This window comes from Chiroxiphia lanceolata, chromosome 2, assembly GCF_009829145.1.
Source record: "Chiroxiphia lanceolata isolate bChiLan1 chromosome 2, bChiLan1.pri, whole genome shotgun sequence".
Taxonomy (NCBI): Eukaryota; Metazoa; Chordata; class Aves; order Passeriformes; family Pipridae; genus Chiroxiphia; species Chiroxiphia lanceolata.
The window spans coordinates 57,757,221-57,782,849 of record NC_045638.1 but is presented as its reverse complement, the minus strand read 5'-3'; the positions used below and the strand labels follow the sequence as shown (position 1 = coordinate 57,782,849).

Genomic DNA, 25,629 nt, shown 5'->3' with positions numbered 1-25,629 from the left:
TTTGGTGCTCAAGATTTCTTAAAAGATTATTGTAGAATCTGTAGTGAACAGTGTGCAGACCCTCTGGAGGAAACTGTAAAATGGTGCCAGCAGGTTAATGAGTGCGTTCTGCACGCTGGAAGTTTGAACTGAAAACTTACCTACTGACTGTGAGAATGTCTGTATGGGCTCAGATGGAGGGTTCTTCTTTTCCCAGCAGTGACCATAAATAGGTATCCTGGGAAGCTAAAGAACTGGGCAAGCATGGACGGTGCTTCCCCTGAATGCTTTCCCAAGTTTTGACTTCGTCCAGCTCGGGGTTTTTTCTGAACCTTTTGCACTGTGTCGGATTAGTAACTCTCAGCAGATTCATGTTCCAAGTGCTTGTTCAGGCTCTTTTTGAATTGACATAGATATGCATGTGCAGCATTGTTTGGTGTGACCTTCAATATGTCTGCTGTCTCTTGTATGAAGAATCTTTTCCATTTATTTTAAAACCGGCTTTTACTACCTTCATTTGATGTCTCGTAGTTTTTGTAGTTGGAGACAGCAAACATTCAATTGCTGTCAATCCTTCATTGCATTCTTATTGTGTATGCCCCTTTTATTACAATTCCAGTTTATTTTTCCTCTCTGTTTCTGAAGTGTATCTTCTGGCCTATCGTCGGCTACATACCCTGTTCCTTCAGCTTCTCTCCGAACATCCTGACCTGGAACCCTTGATCTGGACCCTCTTCCAACACACACTGCAAAATGAGTATGAGCTAATGAGAGACAGGCACTTGGACCAGGTAACGTGAACAAAAAAGTTTCGAAAAGCTTAAAAAGACTCTCCTGAACAAAATGTTTCGTAGACATTCTTTAGCCATCAGAAATTGTACTCTGAGTTTTTATTTTTCTGTTGATCACTGAGAGGAGAACTTAATTTAGACTGAAGTCTCTCATCTCAGTTTTTTAAGCACTGACAGTTACTCACTATGGCATTGTCAAATACCATTTTCATCTATTTTCAAAATAATGAAGACACACCACAATTTCTAATAATTTGCATAAGAAAATAATGATTTTCTTTGGGGAGATCACATGAGTGGCTGATAAATGTTTTGTTATTCTACTCTAAAATTGCAGTGTGTGAAATGAGTTTTAGAAGATACTATCAGCTCCAGTTAGTTGATTGTCATACAGAAATAGAAGTAACAGTAGTTGACTTACGTTCTGGGAGTTCTTATGAAGTTGAATTGCAGGCTAGTTTACAGAACACTAACAGTAACAGAAAGCTTATTTCTTAACTTGAAATGACGAAGCTGATTTCATTTTCTGCATTTTCAGTTGTCTTGTCTTGTTTCTTTAATAGATCATGATGTGTTCCATGTATGGCATATGCAAAGTAAAGAATATAGATCTTCGATTTAAAATAATAGTTTCGGCGTACAAGGAGCTTTGCAACACAAATCAAGAGGTATGGAAGTTCTTAAATGTTATTCCTCCATAAAAATGTTATAAACTAATTCTTTCTCTCTGAAATCAAAATAGAACAAACTACACTTGAACATACAAAAGAAACTTCTGCTTCACTGCATCTCCATTTTGTGGAGGAGAAAACAGACTCTAATACTAAATATCTTTTTTAAAGATTTTTTAAAAATTTATTGCATAAATTTAACTTCATTCCATTTTTTTAAATTTGGTTTATGATTTTATTTGGAGACTAGATGAAAGATTTACGTGTAGAGCTAATAGGATTTTCAAAAATAACACAAGTTCCTTTAGGAGTTATCTAACTTCCCGTGGAGCATTAAGGGAAGAGAAGCAGATAACTTTCTACAGAAGCTTTCAATAGAAATACGGTTTGATATGAAATAGAGATGTATGCTTATATATCAAACAGCTGAGTATGAATTAAAGTTGCAGGCTTAATTCTAACATTAAGAAGTTTCTTTCTTCATAGGAGCTTTCATGTACTGAAATTTTTGCACAACACAATAATTAAATCAATAGAAAAATCCTCACCAGTTAAAGGAACTGTAGGCATCCTTTGAGTAGCAGAGTTTCTCATAGTGTATTTGTGGATCTTGGCTAAACTCCAGACTTTGTCTCCAAGCCTATAGAACTATTTTATCCACATCAGGTCAGTAATGAGTTTTTTTAGCCTTCCACAGCATGCACAGTAGTCTAGACGTTTTGACACGTGTGCGTGAAAGCAAAAGGAGCTTAAATTTGGAAAATGTTAGAACTGTGTTCGCACTTAAGGGACTGTGCCAGCTAATGAAGTAGATGCTTCTACTGGTGTTCATACATGTTTGGGAAAAAAAACTAACAGTTTAGAACAGTTCTGAATAGTAGGTACAATGGCTTGCACACAGTCCACATGCCATCCTAGCTATTATCTAACACAGACTTTATGAATGGTTTTATAAGTTTGTCCAATGTAAAATTTTCATTCCTTTTTTTTTTTTTAACTTGTGTATGATTTTCTCACCCTATGTAGACTTTTAAACGTGTTCTTATCCGGGAAGAACAATATGACTCCATTATAGTCTTTTACAACTTAGTGTTCATGCAGAAGCTGAAAACAAACATTTTGCAGTATGCTTCCAACAGGGTAAGCCATTAGCTCTGTTCATTATTCAATGGACTGGAAATATATGGACAATAAAATCTTATGATTATTTTATTTTTCTTATAGCCTCCTACTCTGTCACCCATCCCACACATTCCTCGCAGCCCTTACCAGTTTTCCAACTCTCCTCGGCGTGTCCCTGCTGGCAATAACATCTACATCTCACCTTTGAAGAGCCCATACAAATTCTCTGATGGATTTCAGTCACCCACAAAGATGACTCCAAGGTCAAGGTAGGTTGTTGACAAGCGTTTCTTTGACTAAATTAAAGGTACTTGGGGGATTTTTAGTGGAAGTAAATTAGAAAACTGCAGTCTGTTTTCTCAGTAGTCTGTGGCTGTTATATCTTTTCTGGTTAAAAGTTTGTGTCCCCTCTTTGAAACCTTTATTCATTTTTGAGTGCTTTTCTGTTGCGCTCAAGGAGGTTTTTGTTGATTGTTTTTTCCCTTTTTTTTTTACGCCCCTAGAGAGGAATTTCCTGACCTAGTTGCTTAAATGTTGTTGGCTTTGACTCTGGATCACACTCCTGAAAAACAGATGAGCTTTGTAAGCTTGTTCAAAGGGAAAATACTTTTTGGAACAAAATGTTTATTTAGTTGGCTGAACAGAACATTTCAAAGTGTTGGTCAGTAGTTCTTAGTGGGTGAGGATGACAGCAAATGTGCCAGTTTTCCAGTGGCTTTTCAAACTAGGATCAAGTGAGTCCCAGTGCATCTGGCCCACTGTGTACCAAAGTTTAAATGTTACTGTGTATTTCAGGTTGAAGTCCCGCATGGTTTTGATTAGCAAACACTTAAAGATGAAAGGATGATTGTCTAGGTACCCAGCACAGAAGGGTCTTCCTGGTGATGAGGGACAGACTATGGGGTTCTCTGGTTCTTTTAAGCCACAATTTCGTTTCTGTCTGTGTGATACAGTTGATTTGGTGATTCAGCATTCACTGGCCCAGAGAAAAATATCTCACTGCAGTAAAGCACAGTATGTTTGCACTGTTAATGCAGAGAGAGAAGGAACCGTGTTAATGCCTCGTGCTAAGCTCTGCAAATTAGTGGATGCTTCTGTCATTGTTAAATGTAGCTGTCATAGGTTGAGATTAATCTTAAACACTTCTCTTCTTCATTTGGCAGAATTTTGGTGTCAATTGGAGAATCATTTGGGGTGAGTTTTAACATGTTTAATGTCTGGTCTTAAATGCATGTAACTTTTGGAGGAATGAGACAACCTGCTCACATCTTTGGAACTGGCCAGTGAGTGTGTCTAATTAAATGTAGTAATTAACGGGAAAGTTCTTTTAACTCCTTCCAAATATCCAGATGCACTTTTAAAATGTGTTGCAGTTTATTTTAAGTTGCTATGGCAGAAGCCAGAGTTCTTAAAACTCCACAGAGCTTTAGAACTCCTAATTTTTTTAGTGGATAATCTGGAAAGTTGGAATCATATCAGGATTCATTGACAATTATTTCTCTCATTTTCTTGTCACTTCAGACTTCTGAAAAGTTTCAAAAAATAAACCAGATGTTGTGCAACAGTGACGGCCAGCTGAAGCGCAGTGCAGAAGTAAGTGCTGCTCCGAAGCCACTGAAGAGGCTGCGTTTTGATATAGAGGGGCAAGACGAGGCGGATGGAAGGTGAGATTGTCCTTGGCTTTTCAGTAATCTTACCTATATTTAGTTCTTGGGGCCTTCCATCCTAACTTCTTCCCGATATCCTGACTTGTGTTAACTTATGAACTTCAGGAACTGTATTAAATGAGATGGTAGCATCATGCTTCTCAACTAGATGCTTTGATGTCAGAAGTGAAGGATTTATTCAGCGCGATAACACTGAAATGAACTAACCTTAATTTAAAGTTTAGGTTACAAGGATAAAGAGGTATTTTTATTGACTTAATCATATGGTTTCTGTCTGCAGCAAACACCTACCCCAGGAGTCCAAGTTCCAACAAAAGCTTGCAGAAATGAGTAAGTATTATTTTCCTCATAAACTGCACAGCAGTGAGTGCCTTGGATAGAACAGTTTGGGCCCACTCAGATGAAAATGTTGTTCAACACTGATGTCATTTGGGTAACTTCCTTGGGTTTTTTAAAAATGCAGATTACAAAATGGAAATTTACATACACAGGGAAATCATTCATGTAGTTTTGTTTGTTGCTTTGCTGTCTTTTATACTAAAATGTCTGACTGCTTTTTCTTCTACTGTGGATTAGCATTTCTTTCAGATTTTATGGGATCAGTTTTCTGTTTTTTCAAATGAAACTCATATCTAGCTCAGGGAAAGCAAATCAACCCTACCCCCACATGAGTTGTATTTTCTGCTCCCGAGAAGGAGCACACTTAGTCTGGCCAGGCATTCTCACTGTCTAGTGGAATCCGAGCTCTGTAGCTGAGCAGATTTGCCCATTAAAAACTCTTACCTTGCTCATCAAGATAGATATGAGTGTGGATCTGAGCACCTCTCCTTTATTTTAAGGTAGGGGAAATATTTCAGTGTTTACTTGTGTCAGAGGTTAAGAAGGAGAGTTCTATCTCATGTCTGGTGGTGTTAGTGTGTGTCACTGAGGGGAAAAGGCATTTCCTGGCCAGCTGGCTTTGGGATGTGGGCACTGCTCAGCCCACAGCATCTGCCTGGCAACAGAGCAAGATTCCCTGTGTGATACAGACCATCTGCCCACCTCAAGGATGCAAATGGACACAGTGAGGGTACAGAAACAATGAGAACTTGAGTAAACAGGTGGAAGAAATTTTCTAAGATGTGTAAGATTTAGCAACAATTGCCGAAGCAATGCAGAATTAGGTGTTTATTTTATAATGAGGGATTTGGTTTATTTAGAATTCAGAATAGTGTACTTCTATTCCATGTGTCATTACAAATTTTTACAATAATTAGTCCAAAGTAATTATGAAGAAAATGATTTCATTTCATTCTTTTTGGTTCTGGGTTTTTTTTTCTAGCATCTACTCGAACAAGAATGCAAAAGCAGAAGCTGAATGATGGAAATGATACCTTAGCCAGTGAAGAAAAGTGAGATTCTTCTCAGGACCAGGGGCTGCACTGCTGGCCCTCTTAGATTGTTTTTGTTTTACAACCTTCATTAATAGAGTTGCATTTTTAGTTGCTTTTTATTCCAAACTGCTAGTTTGAAAGCATTTGTACTTCTTAAATTGTTAAATGTTTTTCATGATACCTTTACCTTATGATGTAGCATATATACAATATAAGCCACTGAATTTAATTTATATATATTTTTGAGGGTTTCAAAAACAGAGTTGCAAGGTTTCTGAATTTCCTGTTGCAGAGTTACTGATATAAGCCAATTCAGTCTCCTTGGATTGAATTCTTTCTGCCTAAAGATGAAATGTTAGCTAGTATGATATGAAATGCACTAATTTTGTTTCTTAGATTTGATTTTTAGATTTCCATTGCTTGCAAATTTTTAAAATGAGGGGCCAGATACTGCAAAGATTTCTGTCTCTGTACATAACTATGTCTCTGGACATAACATCAAGTTCCCGTTCACTTAAACTGGACAGCAGCCGTAGGCCTTGCGGGGTGTGGGCCTCGCCTCAGAAGTACGGCCTGAGTTCAAAGTGAGATCATTATGCAGCCGTACTACTGAAACCAGTACTTGGCATTTTGCAGTTTTCCAGTGTAATTTCAGAGGGCAGTTAGACTGTCCATCATTTTGAAGTTCACAAAATATGATTCCCACAGAGATTCATTCCAGAATCCTACAGAGAATCTTCCCAGAAGCTGAAGCCTCTTCCCATATGCAGAGTAATTGATGTGCACTTTCTTATCTTGGAAAATCTCAAAAGAAAAAACAAACAAACAAACAAACCTAAATCTCACCTGGTACACATAAGAATTCAAAATTCTAATAATGTAGAATTTTCTTGATTTTTCTCAAAATTTTACCTAAGTGTAGCCAAGCAAAACAGCTTGAGAAGCAGCTGAAGGCTGAGTGACTCCATTTGGGTTCCAGGTGAGAGTAGCCTCAACTCTAAAAGCACAGGACATCTCCTGTTGGCCTTACTGCAGCCTGCACAAAAGCTGAATGTGGTGAACCCGTGTTGAGAAAATTAATCTGCCTTATTTTACTGAAAAGGCAGTTAATTGGGCAATTTGTGAATGGTTGCAACTAGCAAAAAAAAAAAAAAACCAACTCAACTTTTTGTCATCTTTTGTATTTGTAAGTTTCTGATTCAGATACTGGAATTTTTCTTTCAATGACTAAGCTTTGTAAAATACACATAACAAAAGCACATTTTTTACTTCCAGTAGATTAAAATATAAGCAGATGTCTTGCTTTAAAATGACCGATTTTTATGGAATTTAGCTTTTGCAGCTACTTAAATTAAGAACAGTTACAGTAGAAAAGCATGGTGTTCATGACACAAACGTTCTAAACCAACATCTTCTCCAAGTAGCTTATTTACAGGTTGTTTAGCTGACCCTAGAGTACTTACAGTAGGATTTTTTTAAAGATCCATTCGGAGCTAATCCTAGAGCTACTAAAAATTCTATGAGCAGCATGTGTAAATGAATTTTAAGATAATATCGAGGGGTTTTTTACACTCAGTACAGCTTCAGTGTTCTTCCTGAAAAATGTACAGAAGTTTTAAGAATACCTTATGTTTATTTTCTCACTTTTTGCAGAGTTTTACAGAAAGAATGTATCTTAGCTTTGGGGTACACTGACTTAAGCTCTGTTACAGTAGTCAGGGTTCTTCCTTTGGTGAGGGGAAGAATACAGAGTCCAGTACCTAAACAGATTCATTATTTCTTTACTGTGACAATGTATTTTTTTGTTCAAACAGACTGAAGGCTTTACATGAAAAGTATGATAATATTTTATACAACTAATCAGTTTTTCTCCTTTCAAGATAAATAAAATAGCTTTTAAAAGATTTATAGTCAGTAGTTTTCTTTTACTAGATGGGAAGGTGACTTCATATGGTGATGATGTCCTCCTGTATCACACCATGACTCTGCAGCTGAGACAAGCAGAGGTCATTCTATCTCCAGTGATTATGTTTGGGTGCAGAGGTCCAAAGAGTAGCATGTTTGGGCTTGTGGTTACCTTCAGAGGCTTCCATGGGATGTTCTGGAAATAGTCTCACCAGACCTTGTAGCAGGGTCACTGTTGGTAATACTGGCAGATGCAGGCCTGTAGCATCTGGGTCATTGTCATGGCCCTTGCGTGGTCCTTCAGGAGGTTGATGTCTGCATCTAGAATTGTTCCCATCATGAGTTGAGGAAGGTTTAGGTTGGATAGCACGAAAAGATTCTTCACCCAGAAAGTGGCTGGGCACTGGAACAGGCTCCCCAGGGAAGTGGTCATGGCACCAAGCCTGCCAGAGTTCAAGAAGCGTTTGGATAACACTTTCTGGCACTTGGTGTGACTCTTGGGGTGTCCTATGCAGTTCCTGGAGTTGGACTCGATGATCATAATGGGTCCCTTCCCACTCAGCATATTCTATGATTTCACCACCCTGCTTTTCATAAGCAATTCCTTTGCTCTCAAAACTGCTGGAAATAGCCAGGGTACCAAGCTCCAGTGTCAGCCACCATGGCTTTGGTGTCTGGCTGTGGGCACATCAGCCTCGCAGGCTCCCTGTCCCTACTTTTTTAGAGTCCAAAGGTGCTTGTGACTCATGACACTGCTGAGCCTGCAGGGCTGTTTATAGCATCAATGTTCAGGACAATGCTTAGGGCACAAAGTGCACTGGCTAGCTTGCCAGTTCCTGCCCCCTCAAAAAAAACCATTTTCAGAGTCTTTTTTTAAACAGATATGTATGCAAATAAGCATATGTTGAAACTAATGGCTTTTTATCAGATATATGGAAACCTTACCATTTGACAGCACTTTTCTTAGAGCAAGACCTTGTGCTAAAAATGGCTTGGAATATTGAAACTGTGTTCTAGGAAAAAAGAAAATTAGGATTCACAGCAGAAGAGTTGGACAAAAAATGTGATGGGCATTTTAGGTGCCTAACGGTAAGCGCTGCACCACTGGTTGAATGATAATCGCTGTGGAGAAACATAAATTTCAGAGAAAATATGTCCCTGCCTAAAACTTACATGTAAGATGAGGTCAGGTGAATTGGATCTTGGAAAGGCTTGTTTCTGTCCATTGATGCTTAAAGGAATTTAATCTGTTGGCTTGGCTGTGTAGCCAGCTGAAGACTGATGAGCCGATTCCCAACCTCTTCATTTGCTGTTCTATACCTTCATCTCTTCCTGTTGTCCACTGTTTCCAAATGAATGCTGTTTGTTCTTATGTGTCACAGGAACTTATTTTTTCCTCACTGCATTTGACTTGCAAGTGAAGAATTTTGTGCTTAGGCAGTGCTAGTCCAGAAGGGCTGTAGTAATGAGCAAGTTCCTCACAGGTGCGGGAACAGCCACGGGAATGTGTAAAACTGCACATTTTCAAGTACAGGAGTGGCTGGAGAAGGTGATGGCTGTGTGATACCAGTACAAAGTACCAGCTGGAATATTTTAAATTGTAACAAGCTGGTCATAATGTGCATTTGCTTAAGAAACAATGATTGGTGTTCTGAGGACCATTTTATTAATCGTTAAGTCACTAGGGCATTAATTTCTTTGAAAGGTGGAATACACTTGCATAAATTCTCCAGCTTACAAATGTGTTATCTCGTGATAATGATTTCCTGAAGAACACAAATAGCCTTTAAGGTACCTCTGTGAAATATTATCTGGTTTAATTAACTACATAGTCAACTTAGTCTACAAGCATCAAACTTTCTTCATTTCTACTGAAAAGAATAGAAAAAATCCCACTCATACTCTTTTAAATATTATGGCATTTTTATTAATGATCTATTAAACCAGGTAAGTTTATAAAGAAACAAAAATTCAAAACATATATTTAGATTCAGGCTGTAAACCTTCTACATCATTACAGAATCACAGAATATGCTGAGTTGGAAGGGACCCTAAGGATCATTGAGTCCAACTCCTGGCCCTGCACTGGACTATATCCAAGAGTCACACCATGGGCCCAGGAGTATTGTCCAAATGCTTCTTGAATTCTGTAAGGCTTGATGCTGTGACCACTGCCCTGGGGACCCTGTTCCAGTACCCACCCACCCTCTGGGCGAAGAACATTTTTCTAATATCCCACCTAAACCTCCCCTGACACAACTTCAGGCCCTTCCCTCAGGTTCTGTCACTGGTCACCACAGAGAAGAGATCAGTGCCTGCCTCTCCTCTTCTTCTCATGAGGAAGTTGTAGACTGCAATGAGGTCTCCCCTCAGTCTCCTCTAGGCTGAACAGACCAAACGACCTCAGCCGCTCCTCATACGGCTTCCCCTCAAGGCCCTTCACCACCTTCATTGCTCTCCTTTGGACAGTGAGTCCTGCCTCTATGGGGTAAGTAAATGCTTTGTTTTACAAGGAAAGCCCATGGCAATTGTTCGGATCATACAGAAACAGCAATTTACGTAGTTATCAGGCATTGTAACAAAACTCTACAGCTGGCTACTATATGACAATGCAGTGCTGGCTTGTAGCTTCAGTAATTTAGGAGAACCTTTAAATGACCCTCCCTCTGTAATTTCTTTTTCTTTCAAATTCCATTTGACTCCCTTTCTGCTAAGTGGAACACTGCTCTTTATTTAAATCCCAGACACAGTTTATGCTTGACCATATTTTCACTCTTTAATAAATACCTTTTGTCTGTGGCATCCTAAAACAGAACAATACTTAATTGTATTAAGTAATTTACCCAGCGAGATCCACAAACACAAGTTTGTTGCAGACTATCTCACAATCATAAAATGCATCCCTACTTTCTTCCGAAATGTCCCATGGTTAGGTTTCTAGGACATATTTACATACATGCATCCACATTTAACCACCTAAGCCAGTATGTTTTTTTAAACATTGAGCTTTAAGTGCCCAGGAAAGTGCATGCAACAAAAGTTAAAAAATTAAATAAATAACTGTCTCTAGGAATGTAACACTATCACATCCAGGTCACATGATACAGATGGTATGTATAAACAGCAACACTGCCACATTGAATCTTTAGGATCACCCTCATTCAGTCCAAAATTACAGGCTTTGTCAATTACTTTGAAATTGCATCTGAGCTTTAACGTGTACAGTCATTTAGAAATTATGAGCAGGAAGGAAATAAATTGGAAAAAAATGGCACTATTGTTTATATTAAGCTAAAAATGCCTTTTTTCAAGTAGCATGTCATTTTGATTGCTGTAAGTGTTCAACTACTGTGTTATGAACTTGAGTCAATGCAGGAGAGTGGTATCCCTCTCCAGCACTATCATTCAATGGAGTAGTATCTCCAGGGAGCCAGAGAATGTTTTTTATTAGATGTTGAGTCAAAAACCCCATCATTTCATATTTACAGTTTTGGTTTGTTTCTTTAAATAAAGCAACAGAAACATCTGCGGAGACCTTTTATAGTACATGTCTTAGGGAGGCTGGAGTGACCACAGAAAGGCCATTACCAGAGGCATGGTTGCCCAGCTGGTTCCAGTTCCCAGTAGACTGGCTGTGTGCCATCATAATGCCATCTGTATGGAACAGGGTCTGGTAAAAGCTGCTGCCTGAAGGCTGGGCTATGGTAGTACACCCTCATTCTGTGTGCTGCTACAGCTAAGGAAGTGCTGGGAGGCGAGTCTGGCAGTTCATATGCCCAGACCTGAAAAGGGGAAACTTCAGCCATCCCAGGCTTAACCAGAGTTATACAGCCTTGGCTTACACAGGATCCCTTGTGTAAGGGATCAGTGTTTGGTATGATCAGTGCTGGGCTATAGCACACAAGGTTTGCAGTAAAGTTGTGCCCTCCCATGATACTGTTTTACTGTCTGCATTAGCCTCTATTTGTGTATTGGCATCAAGTGCTTTTCAACACAAACTTAGCAAAACCGATCTCTTCCCCCAGCAAAGTTGTGGTTTTGATGAAACTGCAAAGGATGTACTGGAAAGGTTTTGAGCGCTTCTGTTTGAATACAAAATACAGACACAACTGCTGAAGTACAGACTTACCCTGCTGGAGGAAGTTGTACTAGTCACAGAGGGGGTGGCAGAATTTGCTTGTTAGCCATAGGTGATCCAATATATTTCTAGTGAAAGTCTGAGGCAAATGTCTCAAACACAAGTAAATATTTACCACAACATTTTCAAAAATATTTGATCATCGCCCTCTTCATAAGTAAATCCTGCTGTCTGCATGCTTCACCCTTCCAACTCACACCCACAAGGTCTGATGTGAAGAGGAGCAATACTCATTACTTCTCATCTTTTCTTCTGGAGTTATGTGCTGCTCCTTTTCCTACTGCTCCTCAAAGAACAGGATTGTTTGAGAAATGAGCCTCCACTACAGTAAAGAACAGTTATTTCTACTTTAGAAATGAGGACGTGATCATTTAAGAGAATTAGTTTCTTAGAAACCACATCTGAGGATTATAAAAAGTCATTGAAGGATTCAGTGGAACAGCAGTGATCTGCAGGAAGGTCACATGACTGTATTAGTGTACTGAGCCTAGTCATCCAGCTTCTTCCCCATTTGTAAAATACTGCAAAAGGCACTTGAAGTCACTTCACTCAGTCAAAATTTTAAGAGAAATAAATGCTCAGGGTTAATTCACAGTTACCTCTTGGAAATTAAAGCAAATGCTCCATAAGCTTCACATCTTTTGTAATGGGGCAAAACTTCCTCTGTGCAGCACTGAGTGGGGTTTTCATCTTAACTCACTTCAGTCAGTTAGAAAATAAGCATCTACACTACCTTAGCCATTGCTCATCAGTGATGGGAGAGAGGCATGTCCAGAGGGCAACTCCTCTCCTAAACAAACCTGTTAGCTAAGTGGTATGGTCACCTTGCAGCACTGACCAAAGGAGAATTTGAAACAATGTATTTGGACAAGGTGTCTTTATTGCCATGTGGAAACTGCTGTGAGTTTCACTCTTAGGATTTGATTGTAAGGCCCATGTTACCACTTCGAAACCACCTTTTTCTCAGTTTTTCTGAAGAAGGTCTATCTCAGGACAGATAGCAAGACAGGCATAAATAAACCTCAAGCGGAACTCCTTTTCTTGAAATTTTGTTTGGGTTTGCAACTAAATTATTTTCTTGGTAGTAAAACTCATAGCACGAGAGTTCACATCCAGACAAATATAGTGAATGCTTCCTGGCCCCTTCCTGGCCCACTAGAGTGCCAAGAACTGTGTTCAGTGTAATGGAAAGGGAGATTCTTTTCATTCTGCCTAAACAGTGGACATAAATGCTGGAAACTCAAAGCTGTAATATCCTGCTGAAGCTCCTCATAAATAAATTCCAAATAAACAGCAACTGAGATATATCCTCCTGCCAGTCAGAAAGCCTCATGCTAAAGAATTTACATTACTTTATCATATGTTCAGAAAAACAAGTTTGGATCTTCACTGGATGATAAACCAGACAAAAAGAAGCCCACTATGACATATTAACTTACTTTAAAAAGTACACTACGAAAGTTTTAGCAGCAAACAGGTTACTGTCCCATAAAATCCAAATGCACATTGTTTAAAAAAAAAAATTAAAAAAATCAAACCAGACAGAGCAGATAACGATAGCTTTGTTTGCTTGACTTTGAGTGGGAAAGTAGTAGTTTCTGCATTAGATTTTTGGGTTAAAATCTCATGGCTGTTGGCAATGAACAGTTACCACACATCTATGCTGTAGCCGTCTTTACAAAACCTGCATGTTAGTGGACTTTTACACATTTCTTAAGCTGATGGACACTGAGACTTTCTTTCCAAACCACTGCACATTCTGACCACGGAGAAGTTCTCCAAAGAAGTGTTTCCAGGAGGGAAGAGAACACACTCTTCAGCTTTGTGGTAGTCAGACCTCAATTTCGGAATGCTCCCACTCTGCTTGCTTTGCTAATGAAGTTTTTCAGGAGGTCATGGTCCATTTCTGCAAAGCCTTGAGTTTGTGTAACAACAGTTAAATGGTTTATGCAAAATCTGAAGCAAAACTCTTCCAAGTCCTAGGAACAAATTGAGATAATTTGTAATATGAATGACTGATAAAAATATTATTATTTGTTTCAAAAACTGTCATTTAATTAGTAGAGAACATACCAGACTGTTCATACCAACCCCTTTTCTAATCTGTTTGATGAAATCACAACTGATAGGATGAAATTTGTTCACAGAAATTATTCAACAAACCCACTTTGAGAAAACAAGAATAGCCACCTAAATAAAATCAAGAACTTCATCACATTTACTGAGGTCATTAGAAAAGTTACCAGTAAGTGAAACCATCAGTTTTTACCACATAGAACTACTAGAGCATCAATAACTCCTTTCTTTTCCTTCCTGCCCTGAATTCAGTAGTGGTCCTTTAAAAAATAGCAGATATTCTAGTCTTGCTGCAAATAAAAGCAAAATATGATGCACTCTGAAAGTACAACTCCTCTTTGCCTCAGTTGCTCATGCTTTCTGTTACTGATACCTTGGTTACAAATGCAGCTGACAATCTTATTATCTCCTAACCTCTTGTTATCCCCTCTTTCAATTTACAGAACTCACTGACTTCTGGCCTCCTCTTTGCAAGTCCTACACAAATTCACCTCCTCTAGTCACCATACAGCACTGACTACTGGAACATTCTTAACTCAGTTTTTGTTTCAGTTTCTTCTTTCTATTTGTTTCCTACACCTGGAAGGTATAGGTATATTGATCCACCATGTTATGCTTCTAGCCTCTCCTCTTTTAAAACTTCATCCTACATTTCACAGCCAGGCAAAGGCAAAAACCCAAGTATTTTTTAAAATAAAAACATTGTAACCAGCTACATATTCTGACTCTTCTAATAGCCAATCTTCCGTTTGGCTATATCAATTTTATTTTTGTAAAGCAGAAGGAGCCCTTAAAAGAAAGATGAGGACTTCTCAAGCAACATGTTCATTCATAACAATGTCTCCTAAGTCTAAAATACATAAGCAGACTTTTTGAATAATAAAACCCACCACATCATTATTTCCACAATCAGCATAGCATTAAAAAGTTGAGAAAAGGAATACATCTTTGAAAGCTTTTGTTTACAACAAAAAGTGCTTGCAGTGCACTGATAACAAGTTGAGTGCTAGTGACACATTCCAGAGCCAAGGGCAGACCAGATGACAGGATATGGGGAGAGTAATAACAATAGGTAATTTGTTGTATGTCAGCACAATTCACTGTAAGAAGTACTGCAAAAGCACTTTATTTAAGCATGAGTTTAAATAAGGAAGGACTTCACAGGTAAATTCTCCCACTGCCTGTAAAAGGCAGTACCAGAATGACTGTACCAGACAGTGGCAGACAAAATGATCAGCTGTGGAACTTGAGGAGTGAAAGGCAGTGCAAAATCCAAAGGCAGTGAGAAATTTGCATGCCATGCCCTGACATGCCAGGAAGCAGATTAAGAACCCTGACTCACAGGTGCAAGTCTGGAGGCCAGAAAGAAAACACTAGTACCTGGTTGGCTGGGTTTTTTTGTTGCTGTTTTTTGGTTTTCTTGGGAGGTTTTTTTGGTTTTTTCATAGTTTAAAAAGGAGAAAACAAACATCTCGGAAGGCAGAAAGGGAAATTACAGTAATCATGACTCATCAATTAAATGCAGCTATGTTTATATTAAGCAGCTTCATTTCTCAGAAAACAACTGCTTGCCCGAAGAGAAATTCTTACCTGAGCTTCGTATTTGACAGCAGCAGAAAGAAGAGCAATGGCATTCTCTTCACAAATGCCTTGTTTGATCGTTTGCTGGCAAAGCTTTTTCAATCTGTTTTCTCTATACAGTGTTGCCAAATCTAGTAGCCCTGTGAAAATTCATTAAGTTAATCAATTACCATATTATTTTAGACTGAAATAATCAAAGACCTGTTATATTTTTTCCCTAGATGCATTTTTTAAGGTCCTCTATAGACATATCAAAAAAGGAACCATTTTATTACTACGCCAAGTGTTCTGTTTTCTTGTTTTCTTGTTCACTGTATTGCATCTCATTCTAGGCATCAATTACTGACTGACATCCTCTTAAATTCATCTGGGGAACAGCTCCCTTTTCATTCATGATCAAATCACCACAGATACTCAAACAGAAGAGTTTTAAGATGGAATTTGTGCCTTTTTAAGGGAAAAAACCAGTTCTTAATAGGAGAAACAATGAGTCCTTAGTGAACATTTTGCATCTCTGATCTTATTGCATCCCCACTGCTCATTCTCCTTGGGCATGTTTTCTGCTATTGCATCCCTTCTTCCTGACACGTGCCAAAGTCAAGATTTAAGTGCTAATAAAACTAAAATTAACAAGCCCTGCTTTCCTCACCCTATTACGATACAGAGCTTGAACTTTCCAGAAACAGTAACCTAGAGCTATTTCCATTTATGCCAAATACCTATTGCATCTTCAGGAGGGAGCCTAATGTTGTCTGTATACAGGTATTCCAGGAAGGCTCGGTAAACAGGATAAGAAAATTCACTCATTTCTATAATTTCATCATCACTATTCAATGTGGAGCGAAAATGTTCACACCTACAAAACACAAATAGAGATTGCATACTGTAAAGAGTTAAGCTTGAAACATATTAGTAAAGAAGTTGGCAAAAAAAAGGCAAGAAGTTGGTAAAAATATCAGTCATAACAGACAAAATACACAAGCATAAACTCTAGCTACATGATTTCTTGGTTTGAACATGTTAATTTTTTTAAGCCTTATAAAGGCTAATAAGCCTGATATATATAATTCAGATTTTTAATTCTGTTATTAATATTTCATGGTAAGCTCTATTTCTACTTATAATATCTACAAGGATGACCCATGTGTTTTTAATGCCATTTTCTAAAACACATTATACATTAACTATGAATTTTATTACCTGGTTCATAACAGATAACAGATTAATTTACACAATTCTGAGATTTGACCCCAATTTCTCCAACATGAGCTAATGCAGAGGGAAATTATTAACAATTTTAGATATCATTTATTCCAGAGTCCATATACAATTTAGCATTAAACATTATGTTCAAGGATTAAATTATTTGAAGACATTCTCAGATCTTTCATCACCTTTTTCTTCTAAGTCTAAATACTTTGTGACAGATACAAACAGGGACAAAGCACTACCTTTAACAGCTGTAATCTGCAACTTACAGTTCACAGTAATTTACAATGCACTGTAACTTACTGTTCCTTAAAAAACATCCTAATACATGCATTGTTTTCAAAATTTTTTGTTGAGGCAAATGAACATCACCACTTCTGATAACCTTTCCTATAACAACCACAATTTAATCAGACTTTTTTATATTACACTAATTTATAACTGTCTCACATCTGAATTTTCTCTTCTTTTACTAAAACTTTTCTATAAAAGGTAGGATGGTTTTCTTTTAGTGTCCCTTGGACAAAACTACAACAAAGACAGTATCACTTAAATACAAATGAAAAATAATTATTTAACTTATCGCTTAACTTCTTCACATTTGATTTTACTGGTTATTGAAAGAAATTATTTTCTTAGTATTTTGGGACTTCTAATAAAATAAAAGGAACCTCAAGTCAAAATCATAAAGAAATAAGAAGTCATTATCTAGCTTCTGGCATGTCTTTTACCACATTCTGGCATTGGGAGAGGCAGACCAAACCCCACTGTTTTGCTTCCCAGGGCCTCATGTTAAGTAGTGGTGACCATGCTATCCATCCAGCGTGGAACAGGCCTTGGGAATAGTCTGTTGCTCCAATGGCACCACATGGAAGTCAGAGAGAAGGTGGTGCACATTGCTCCCTTAAAGATTAATAAGTAAATAAATAAAAATTGGTTAGTACACATCCTCTGGTCTGCAAAGTATCTTGGAGTGACTCATCCTTTGGAGTGTCTGTCTCCCTCTCACTATCTCTCAGTGGAGACAGACCAGACACCTAATTTTGGCTGGCTTAAATGCAGAGCTGATGAATCCCACCCACATGCTCATAATGTATCTGTTTCTGTGGCTTGGGCTGCCTCTCACTGAGTGGGACATTCCCTGACATTTCTCCTCCATCGCAAGCCAAGAACCACCAACAGCTGGATCTAGTTCGAGAATAGGAATAGAATAAGATGGAAAAAATTCCTCTAAAGCAGTACAGAAATGACTGGATAATGAAGAGGAACTTTACCAGCACTGCATTCATGACAATGCTCTGAACAGGCCAAATGTTGCAAAATACCATTTTAAATACATTATCCTCTGATCCAGTTGCATCTGAGACTTAAAGAAAATATTAATTTTACAGACTGTGCCTGATGCTTTATTATTCCTCCATATTATTTTGATAATCCCATATATTAAAATTCATTTTAGAATTAGACACATTTCCTTCACAGAATGCCATATAGTCTGAGAAAAGTAGAGCAAGAAAAAGGAAATAAGGGAAAGTTACATATAGTCAGATTATCACAAAAAAGAACCTCAGGAACATTTTGGGGATAAATGAGATTTGCCGAGGTATCTGATGGAGGACACACATGGCATTCCAAACAAAGAGGGTGGACTATAGGCACAAGTGTAATGTACAAGCAATGAATCCAGTAAAGGGAAGAAAATAGTAATACAGGTAATTGGAGTAGTAAGAGGAGAGCAGAAAAGACCAAAAAAATGGACAGGCAAGAATTGACAGGGAATTTTAATTTTACGCAGAGTAAAATTAAAATTAGTCCACTAGTTAGTAAAATTAGTCCACTAACAGGACTCAGGAGCAAAAGTAGGAAGGTAAAACTGGTAATAAGCAGGATGAGATAGCCAAGCACTTTGAGAAAGAAGATAGCAAAGAGAAAAAAATATTGTAACAATGAGGAGGATGAAGCAGAAGCAATTAGCAAGGCAGAAGAGATCTAAAGCAGTGTGTCTAGAATATCCCAGCAGAAACTGTTTCAGCAGTAGCAAACTAATCTCTGCATGTTTATAACAACGTGATTACTCTGTAGATCTGTGTATGTTAAGTCTCACTGTAAAGTTGAAAAACCAAAAGAGAAGCCATTTTAAAAGTCAGACTGTTTGAAAGAAGCAGAATGAGAAATTTGATAAAAAAGGGGGGAAAAAAAGATAATCTGAATAGCACCTACAGAAATTGTTGAAACAACTGAAGGGTCCTGTGGAAGGAAAGAAAGGCAAGAATAAACACAAAACCCTCAAGTCATTTCACTGGAGGAAGCCAAGCACATAAAGGAGGAAAAACTGAGTCAAACTCCTGAGAAGACAGCAGAAGGAAGTGAGCCTTTTCCTCAGTAGAAAAAGGTTATTGGAAATCAAGGTCAAAGTTATTTAGGTAGCACAGAGGATAAATGTCAGATGGAGGGAAGTGATGAAAAAGCTGGTAGTAAAGCAGCATGTTTGATAATCAAAAGAAGCGATTAAATGAGGAAAAAAGACTAACAGTGAAGGATAGCAGGTGAATCCCATGGCTCAGAGAAAAGAGAGTTTGTAAAAATAAGTCAAGAATTTTTTGCAGTAATTACTCAGCACACTGGACTATGCTACATAGTTTGGTTTATATAGTTTATACGGTTTGTGCCTTACCTAATTTTGAGAAGAACTTTATGAACATGAATGTATTTTCCATCCACTAGAAACTTCAGGTCTGCAGTTTCAGGGTTGTCAAATTCCTTTTTTAGTGACTGGGCTACTGTTAGGTGGTCATCAGGCTCTAGAATAAAAATGGGACTTAATAGTAAGTAGTAATCACTCCACCTATCTCCCATTACAACATCATGGGTATCTGTCAGCAATTAACACTTTTAATAAATATGACATCTCCTTAAGGCTAGTAAAAAACCCCAGCAGATGATGTGTTCTCTATGAGTTCCAGAAAAGCAAAGAAAGGGCAGCTTTCTTCAGTCCTTACTAGTTTCCTAATCCAAGTAAACATCTTTATTTAAAAACCTGTAAATTCCATTCCTCTAACTCATCTATATAATGCCAGAAAAAAAAGTTAACAGTCCCAGGAGTTTACTGCTGCATTTGATAGAAAAATGTTATCATCCATTACTGAGTAAATTATTCCAAATTAAAATTGTTACTTATTATAAAATACCCAAAAGGTCAATAAAATAATCACAATACAATTTTCTAAAATGCTCCCACAAGGAGACATCTTACAGCAAAAATAAATCTACTGCATAAACAACATATTGATTGCAGTGAAACTGCCCAGTACAATATCCCTAAAAGTAAATACCAACACTAAGTTGGTATTTCGACCAATCAAGTCTATTCAAAAAGAGTAGTTTTCCCTAGATTTAATAGTGCTAGAAGCACTCTGTGTGAATGTCTGCATATTCCTGTGTGTCTTATGTATATTTGTATGTATATTCCACTCAGCATGTGACAGCTCTGAAAAGTCATCCCCTATCTGCATACAAACTTTTACCTCCGGAACTGATCCAGATCTCCATCATATTTGGCAGTATCAGAGAACTATCCTCTTTAATACTACTAAAAAAAGAAAAAAAAAAATCAACAACCCACCCCCCAAACCTCATTCTTAATCCTGAAAACATTTTGTCTTCTTACCATATCAATACATATTATGGGTTTATACAGATCTTGTGAGTCAGTAATTAGTTGTTCTCTACAGAAAATTATATAAATGCTAGGTCCTCTAACCTACCAATCTAGAAATCAAAATAGTAATCTGCTGGAAATGGAAAGACCTTCTCCACAAGCTCTAGAAAAAACTTAGCACATACACACACACACTTTGATACTGTTACACTTTGTTTAGCACAATCATTTTTCATTTGATTTAGAGGATGTCACTTATGTTCAGCTATACCCAGTTAGGGTAATATTATCGAACTGTGGTGGCTTACAGTAAAATGATTGGAGCAGGTGGGGGAGAGAAATCCAGTGTAGTGATAAAATAAAATATCTTTCTGAAACAATGATACTGTAAAATGCTTTGTTAGTTCTTATTTTGTACAACATGTGGTTTATTTATTCAGACCTCTGCTATCCAAACAAGTAATCATTTTAAGCACTAATGCAAAGCTGAAGCTCTCCTTCAAAGTTAAGTGGCAATCTGGATGTCCACCGACACACATCTCCAGATGACTTCTACAGCCAGCAGAGGAAAACTGAGTAAGACTTTCAGCTTTGAAATTCTTAGAGGGAAAACAGATGCTTTTATTTGTTACAGCAGCTAAGGGGGAGCCAGAGGAAGGAAATGAAGAGACCGTTCACACTGACAAGGCACAAAGCCGAGAAAACGCCTTAACAGTCAGTGCTAAGAACTGCATTAGAAATGTTAGAACTGCCACAAACAGGGAGTGGATGGGAATGCCTGGGTGTGGAAGCACCAGAATAAAACAGACACAGGCGGGCTGTAAGCATGGCAGATGTCCATGGCACCTAGTTCAGCAAATTTAAGATCCTAGGATGCAGCTGCCTGAGGATTCTCAGCACGCATAGATCAGATGACAAATAACAGTGAGTCAGTCCTGACAACTTGCCAAGGGAGGACCAGATGAAGAAGTTAGTCACTCTCAGCTCCCAGAGCATGCAAAAAGGCACATCCAAAACCAGCAAAGAGTCACCTAACTAAAAGGAATCCAGGAGACAAGAAAAGGGCCTGATAGCCAGCATCCTTTATCCTGTGTCATCACAAGGAACCCTCAGATCACCTGAATACACATTTTAGTGCTGGGATGCTGGACAGACCATTTGGCACATATGAGAATGTGAGCCACAAATTTGAAAGTGCATCTGAAACTAGTTTTGTTTAAAAGTAAAGTAACCTTTTCCTCCTGTAAGTTTTTACCTTATGCTTTGGCAGAATGTTGCTACAGTGTCTTAGTGTTATTTCCAAAGTGACCAAGACATCAAGGTCAAAAAAACTCCCCAAAAAACGGGCAGCTGCTACAGTAAAAAATTACTCCCAAGGTGCCATACAGCAACACAAGAGCAATAATGAAGGCATTACAGAAATGGGATGAAGCATGATGGACTCAGTACAGTTCAAATTACAAATTAAAAAATTGCCGCATTCTAGCTTTTAGCTTAAGCTCCCAGATGACACCCACAGACAACCTAATCTTTGATTAGGTCAGCAAAACTTTATTAGCAACCATTACAAGATTGAACTGTAGCTGAAGAATGACCCTTCTGTTAGACAGTGGTATATACTTAACTCTTTCTAGTCAAGGCCAGCAAGACAGACCTTAATGTTAATCAAATATCTGTGATCCAGCAACTGGTCTCTTCAGAAGCCCAGGTCATGATTACTTGTGATGAGACTCTAAGTGCCTGTGGCTAATTCTGAAAATGGCAATTTGGGTCCCTCGGTTCTTAGTAGTCTACTTATGGGCATAAAAGAAAGCTTCAGCATTCCTCAGAGTTCTGCATGGCTTCCTCAAATCTCCAAATTCAAACTCGGCTTCTCCACCCACACCATTGGACAGTAACACATAGAGGTTATACACGCATCCCCTCCTCAAACCTAAGGCATTTCCCCTTAGAAATGAACCACATCAATAAAACAGACAATTATTTAGCTCTGCCATCAGGCTTAAGCAATTTTTTACAATTCCATTTACACATATGTAATATGTGATTATGATCATGCTTTCCAGTATAAATTTTTGCAAGAAACTAAGTTTAGGCTTCAATTACATGCAATTGTTTTACGAACTAATGATTTTATTTAGAAAGATGTCAGAACAAAAAATATTTAAGCTCACCTACTGACAGCAGACGCCACATAACGGCAGGGGTAGCAAAGCAAGCAAACACATCGTCAGTGCAGGCAAAGTGAGTGAGGTGGGGGAAGGTCACAGACTGCCCTCGGCACTGGCCCCACATGTACACCTGGCCACTCTGGGTCTTGGCAGCTGACGTGTTAGCAGAGTGGCAGGCTGCAATCTCTATAACTCTGAATTTACAAGCAAACAAAGAAATTAGAGCAAGTCACTGTCATAAGAACAAAATGCAGTAAATACAGTACTTTCTCCTCTCTTTCTCTGGTGCAAAACGTATTTTCAAGCATGCATGTAAGCAAGAACATTTTCTGATCAGACACAGCAAAATTAAAAGGGCTATCAATGTTTCTTCAAATAGCGTGCACTCAGAAAGTGTCTCTGTGGAAAAGAAACTTGGGAGCGAGCAGACACTGTTGCAGCAGAGCTGTGTATCTGCTGCAGGATATGCTCTGCTGACCCCCTTGGCTCCCTCAAGCAAAGCTATGATGAGTTTCAGGTCTCTGAATGTCCTCAGTGGTGCTGGGCAGTGAGGTGAGTGCCTGCATTAAGCTGTAGAGAACAAATACTTGGAGAAGGAAATGAGGAGGCATTTAAAAAAAAAAAAAAATTTGCATTTTGCCTTATAATTGAAAGTTAATGAAAACCTTTTCTTCTGCTTGCTTATTGGTAACAGTTATAAACTAACAATTTAAATATACTTCTTTTAATTTTTAATACTGAAGTGTCATTACTCATATAATTATTATTACTTATGTTGAATGGATTTTCATTTTGAAAATTAAAAATTAGAACCAAACAGCACTTACAGCTGTTTCTGAGTGTCTTTTAGCTGGGCTATCTCTCTAATCCTAAGGTTGATTTAGGACTTCAAAACTCCCACTGTGGACAACATTACACAATCCACTGTTCTGCAATCTGAACTATTGCTTGTTTACTTGTTTTCCCAGCTGCCTGGGGAAAATGGCCGGGAAAAAACTTGTTTAAAGCTGCATGCACCAATCTTGCAGGCTTTAGTGAGGCAATATTCTCACTGACAGAATGCATATTCTGGCCAACAAAAGGGAAAGGCAGCATACAGCACTAAAACTTGTACTAAATTATTGTAACATTTTAATTGCTGTCAAAGTGTCTGGAAAAAAAAATCAGTTACATTTCAAGCAAAAACATAAACACACACAAAGAAATAGCAATGTTCAAGATCAGGCCATGTGTCATCACCAGAGTGGAGATGCCACTTCCTTACGATAATGTACACAGACACAAGGTTAGGAGGGACATCTCACTTGTCTTATTATTTACAACAGGAGGTCAAAATCAAGACCTCAGTCTAGAACAGACAAAGATTTCTGGCCATATACATACATGGCTTTACAACAGCAATAGAAATAACTGCCCTGCTACTCGTCAAGGACTTAAAGGAAAATATTTAGCTTGCAAAAATCTAAGCTTAATTTTTAGACAACAATACCAAGAAAGAATTCCTCCCTTTCTCTCTCTCCTGGATTATGAGCCAGATATAATGGCAGTAACAACACATAACAATTGCAGATGTCCACTCTTCATTTTTTCTGCACACTTGTCAAAAGTAGCATATTAAAACACAATTTACATTCAGAGACAATAAAACTTTCATCATTGACTTCAAACCATGAAACTACACCACTGAAGGGAAACTGCAATTAGGGCCTATTAAGTACAGTGTGAGCCAAAGCAGAAAATAGCATATTCAGACTCGGAATATCCAGTTTCTCTTTCACAAGGATGGTTATGGGGCAGATTCGAGAACTTTCAGTGAAAATTCTCTTCACATTGAGCAGATGAACCATTGCAAAAAAATTACAGGCTACTTCTTCCAAAAATAGATTAAAAATACCATAATTTTCTGTAGCTCTTCTGAGAGTATGTCAACTAATGTCTGACTGCAGGACTGTAAGTATTACCTGTCCTTATCCACAACAACTGTTGTAGGGTAAGACTGGTTACTTTTATTCCCAGTACCTAACTGGCCATATGAATTGGATCCCCAGGCATATATCTGACCTTCATCTGTTAGCACTAATGTATGTGCATGGCCACAGGCAACCTACAAGGAATAATAAAGAGAAAAAAAATAATCTCATTTTTATGTAACAGTAAGTTAATACAGATAGACGCGTTATGCTATAGGTTAATGTTATTGATACTACACCAGTGTAAAAATTACAAATAGAGATAAGTTTATTTAAAAGGAAAGGAAAGTAGATGAGGTGACTTTGAGGAAAAAATACACCAATGAGACACACTGACAGATAATCTCAAGAGCAGAGCAAAAGAAAAAAAACAAGCTGGAAATTGAGAAATAAGGAAAGCTATATGACAAATACAAAAAATATGTAGAAAAATAAAGACTGTCTTGCACTGACCTTGCTTTATGGGCAACTGCTCCAGTGCGAATAGCTTACCACTGTAAAAACAGCTGAGGTCTCCCTGTCTGGTCCCCTCATCCCTGACTTCCAGCCACACAAAACTACCTCCTCCCTGTGCCCGCTCTAATGCTCACTGGACCCTCTGCTGGGGGTCCAACCCTAGAAGTGTTCAAGGCCAGGTTGGATGGGGCCCTGAGCAACCTGTCCAGTGGAAGGTGTATCTGTCCATAGCAGGGAGGTTGGAACTAGATGACTTTTAGGGTCCCTTATGGCCCAAACCATTCCGTGATGCTATGAACTTACATTACTGGAAAAAAAACTCTCACAGTAGGGTCTGAGGACCACTGGTGCCCGCACAAGATAAGCAATCAGCCAGGAAAGAGAGGGAGGACATAAAACTCCCCATCTTGATGGCAGCACACAACTGTGTGAGCTCACAACCTCTTGTAGAAATCCACGCCGTCCTGCTGAGTTGCCCTCTCAGGTACCTCACATAAGGTTGCTCAAATATCTACTTCACAATCTACATATGCAGCGTATGTCCCACATACAGACAGATACACAGTGGCAACATTAGCAGCAACAGTCTTGCTCTGATTGAGTTAATGTAACTTAGTACAGTTAGATGGCTATCAAGAACCAATTTACATTGTTCAAAACTAGCCCACGTATCTTTATATAATCTGCAAAGCATATATACTGCAAGTACATTTAGTCCACTGACACACATGGAGCATGTGATGTGCTTTAAATGAAGTAAATCCTTGATTTATTTACTGATTGGAGGTCTTCAACATGGTACTAATCAATATCAAGCAAATGAAGTGGATGGAAATAGGACCTAAGCCAAACTTACTGGAGC

At 38.3% G+C, this 25,629-nt stretch overlaps 2 protein-coding genes across 5 annotated transcripts in view; one reads left to right on the top strand and one right to left on the bottom strand.

Annotated features, from left to right (window-relative positions):
* The window catches only part of RB1 (RB transcriptional corepressor 1), a 71,343-nt gene extending 63,836 nt beyond the window's left edge, over positions 1-7,507 (top strand). Inside the window, exons 20-27 of the mRNA XM_032679336.1 lie at positions 625-770; positions 1,334-1,438; positions 2,468-2,581; positions 2,666-2,832; positions 3,727-3,757; positions 4,085-4,227; positions 4,511-4,560; positions 5,552-7,507. Of these exons, the coding sequence (XP_032535227.1) occupies positions 625-770; positions 1,334-1,438; positions 2,468-2,581; positions 2,666-2,832; positions 3,727-3,757; positions 4,085-4,227; positions 4,511-4,560; positions 5,552-5,625 (830 nt within the window). The 3' untranslated portion in view covers positions 5,626-7,507. The remainder of the gene's footprint in view (positions 1-624; positions 771-1,333; positions 1,439-2,467; positions 2,582-2,665; positions 2,833-3,726; positions 3,758-4,084; positions 4,228-4,510; positions 4,561-5,551) is intronic.
* Positions 7,508-9,154: 1,647 nt separating this feature from the next.
* The window catches only part of RCBTB2 (RCC1 and BTB domain containing protein 2), a 34,174-nt gene continuing 17,699 nt past the window's right edge, over positions 9,155-25,629 (bottom strand). Inside the window, exons 8-13 of one of the 4 annotated variants that reach the window (XM_032679637.1) lie at positions 24,303-24,445; positions 22,345-22,535; positions 19,187-19,313; positions 16,023-16,159; positions 15,313-15,443; positions 9,155-13,625 (exon numbers count right to left, since the gene is read on the bottom strand). In XM_032679637.1, coding sequence (XP_032535528.1) covers positions 13,485-13,625; positions 15,313-15,443; positions 16,023-16,159; positions 19,187-19,313; positions 22,345-22,535; positions 24,303-24,445 — 870 coding nt within the window. In that variant the 3' untranslated portion in view covers positions 9,155-13,484. The other 3 variants (XM_032679639.1, XR_004355336.1, XM_032679638.1) reach the window with 3 other exon arrangements.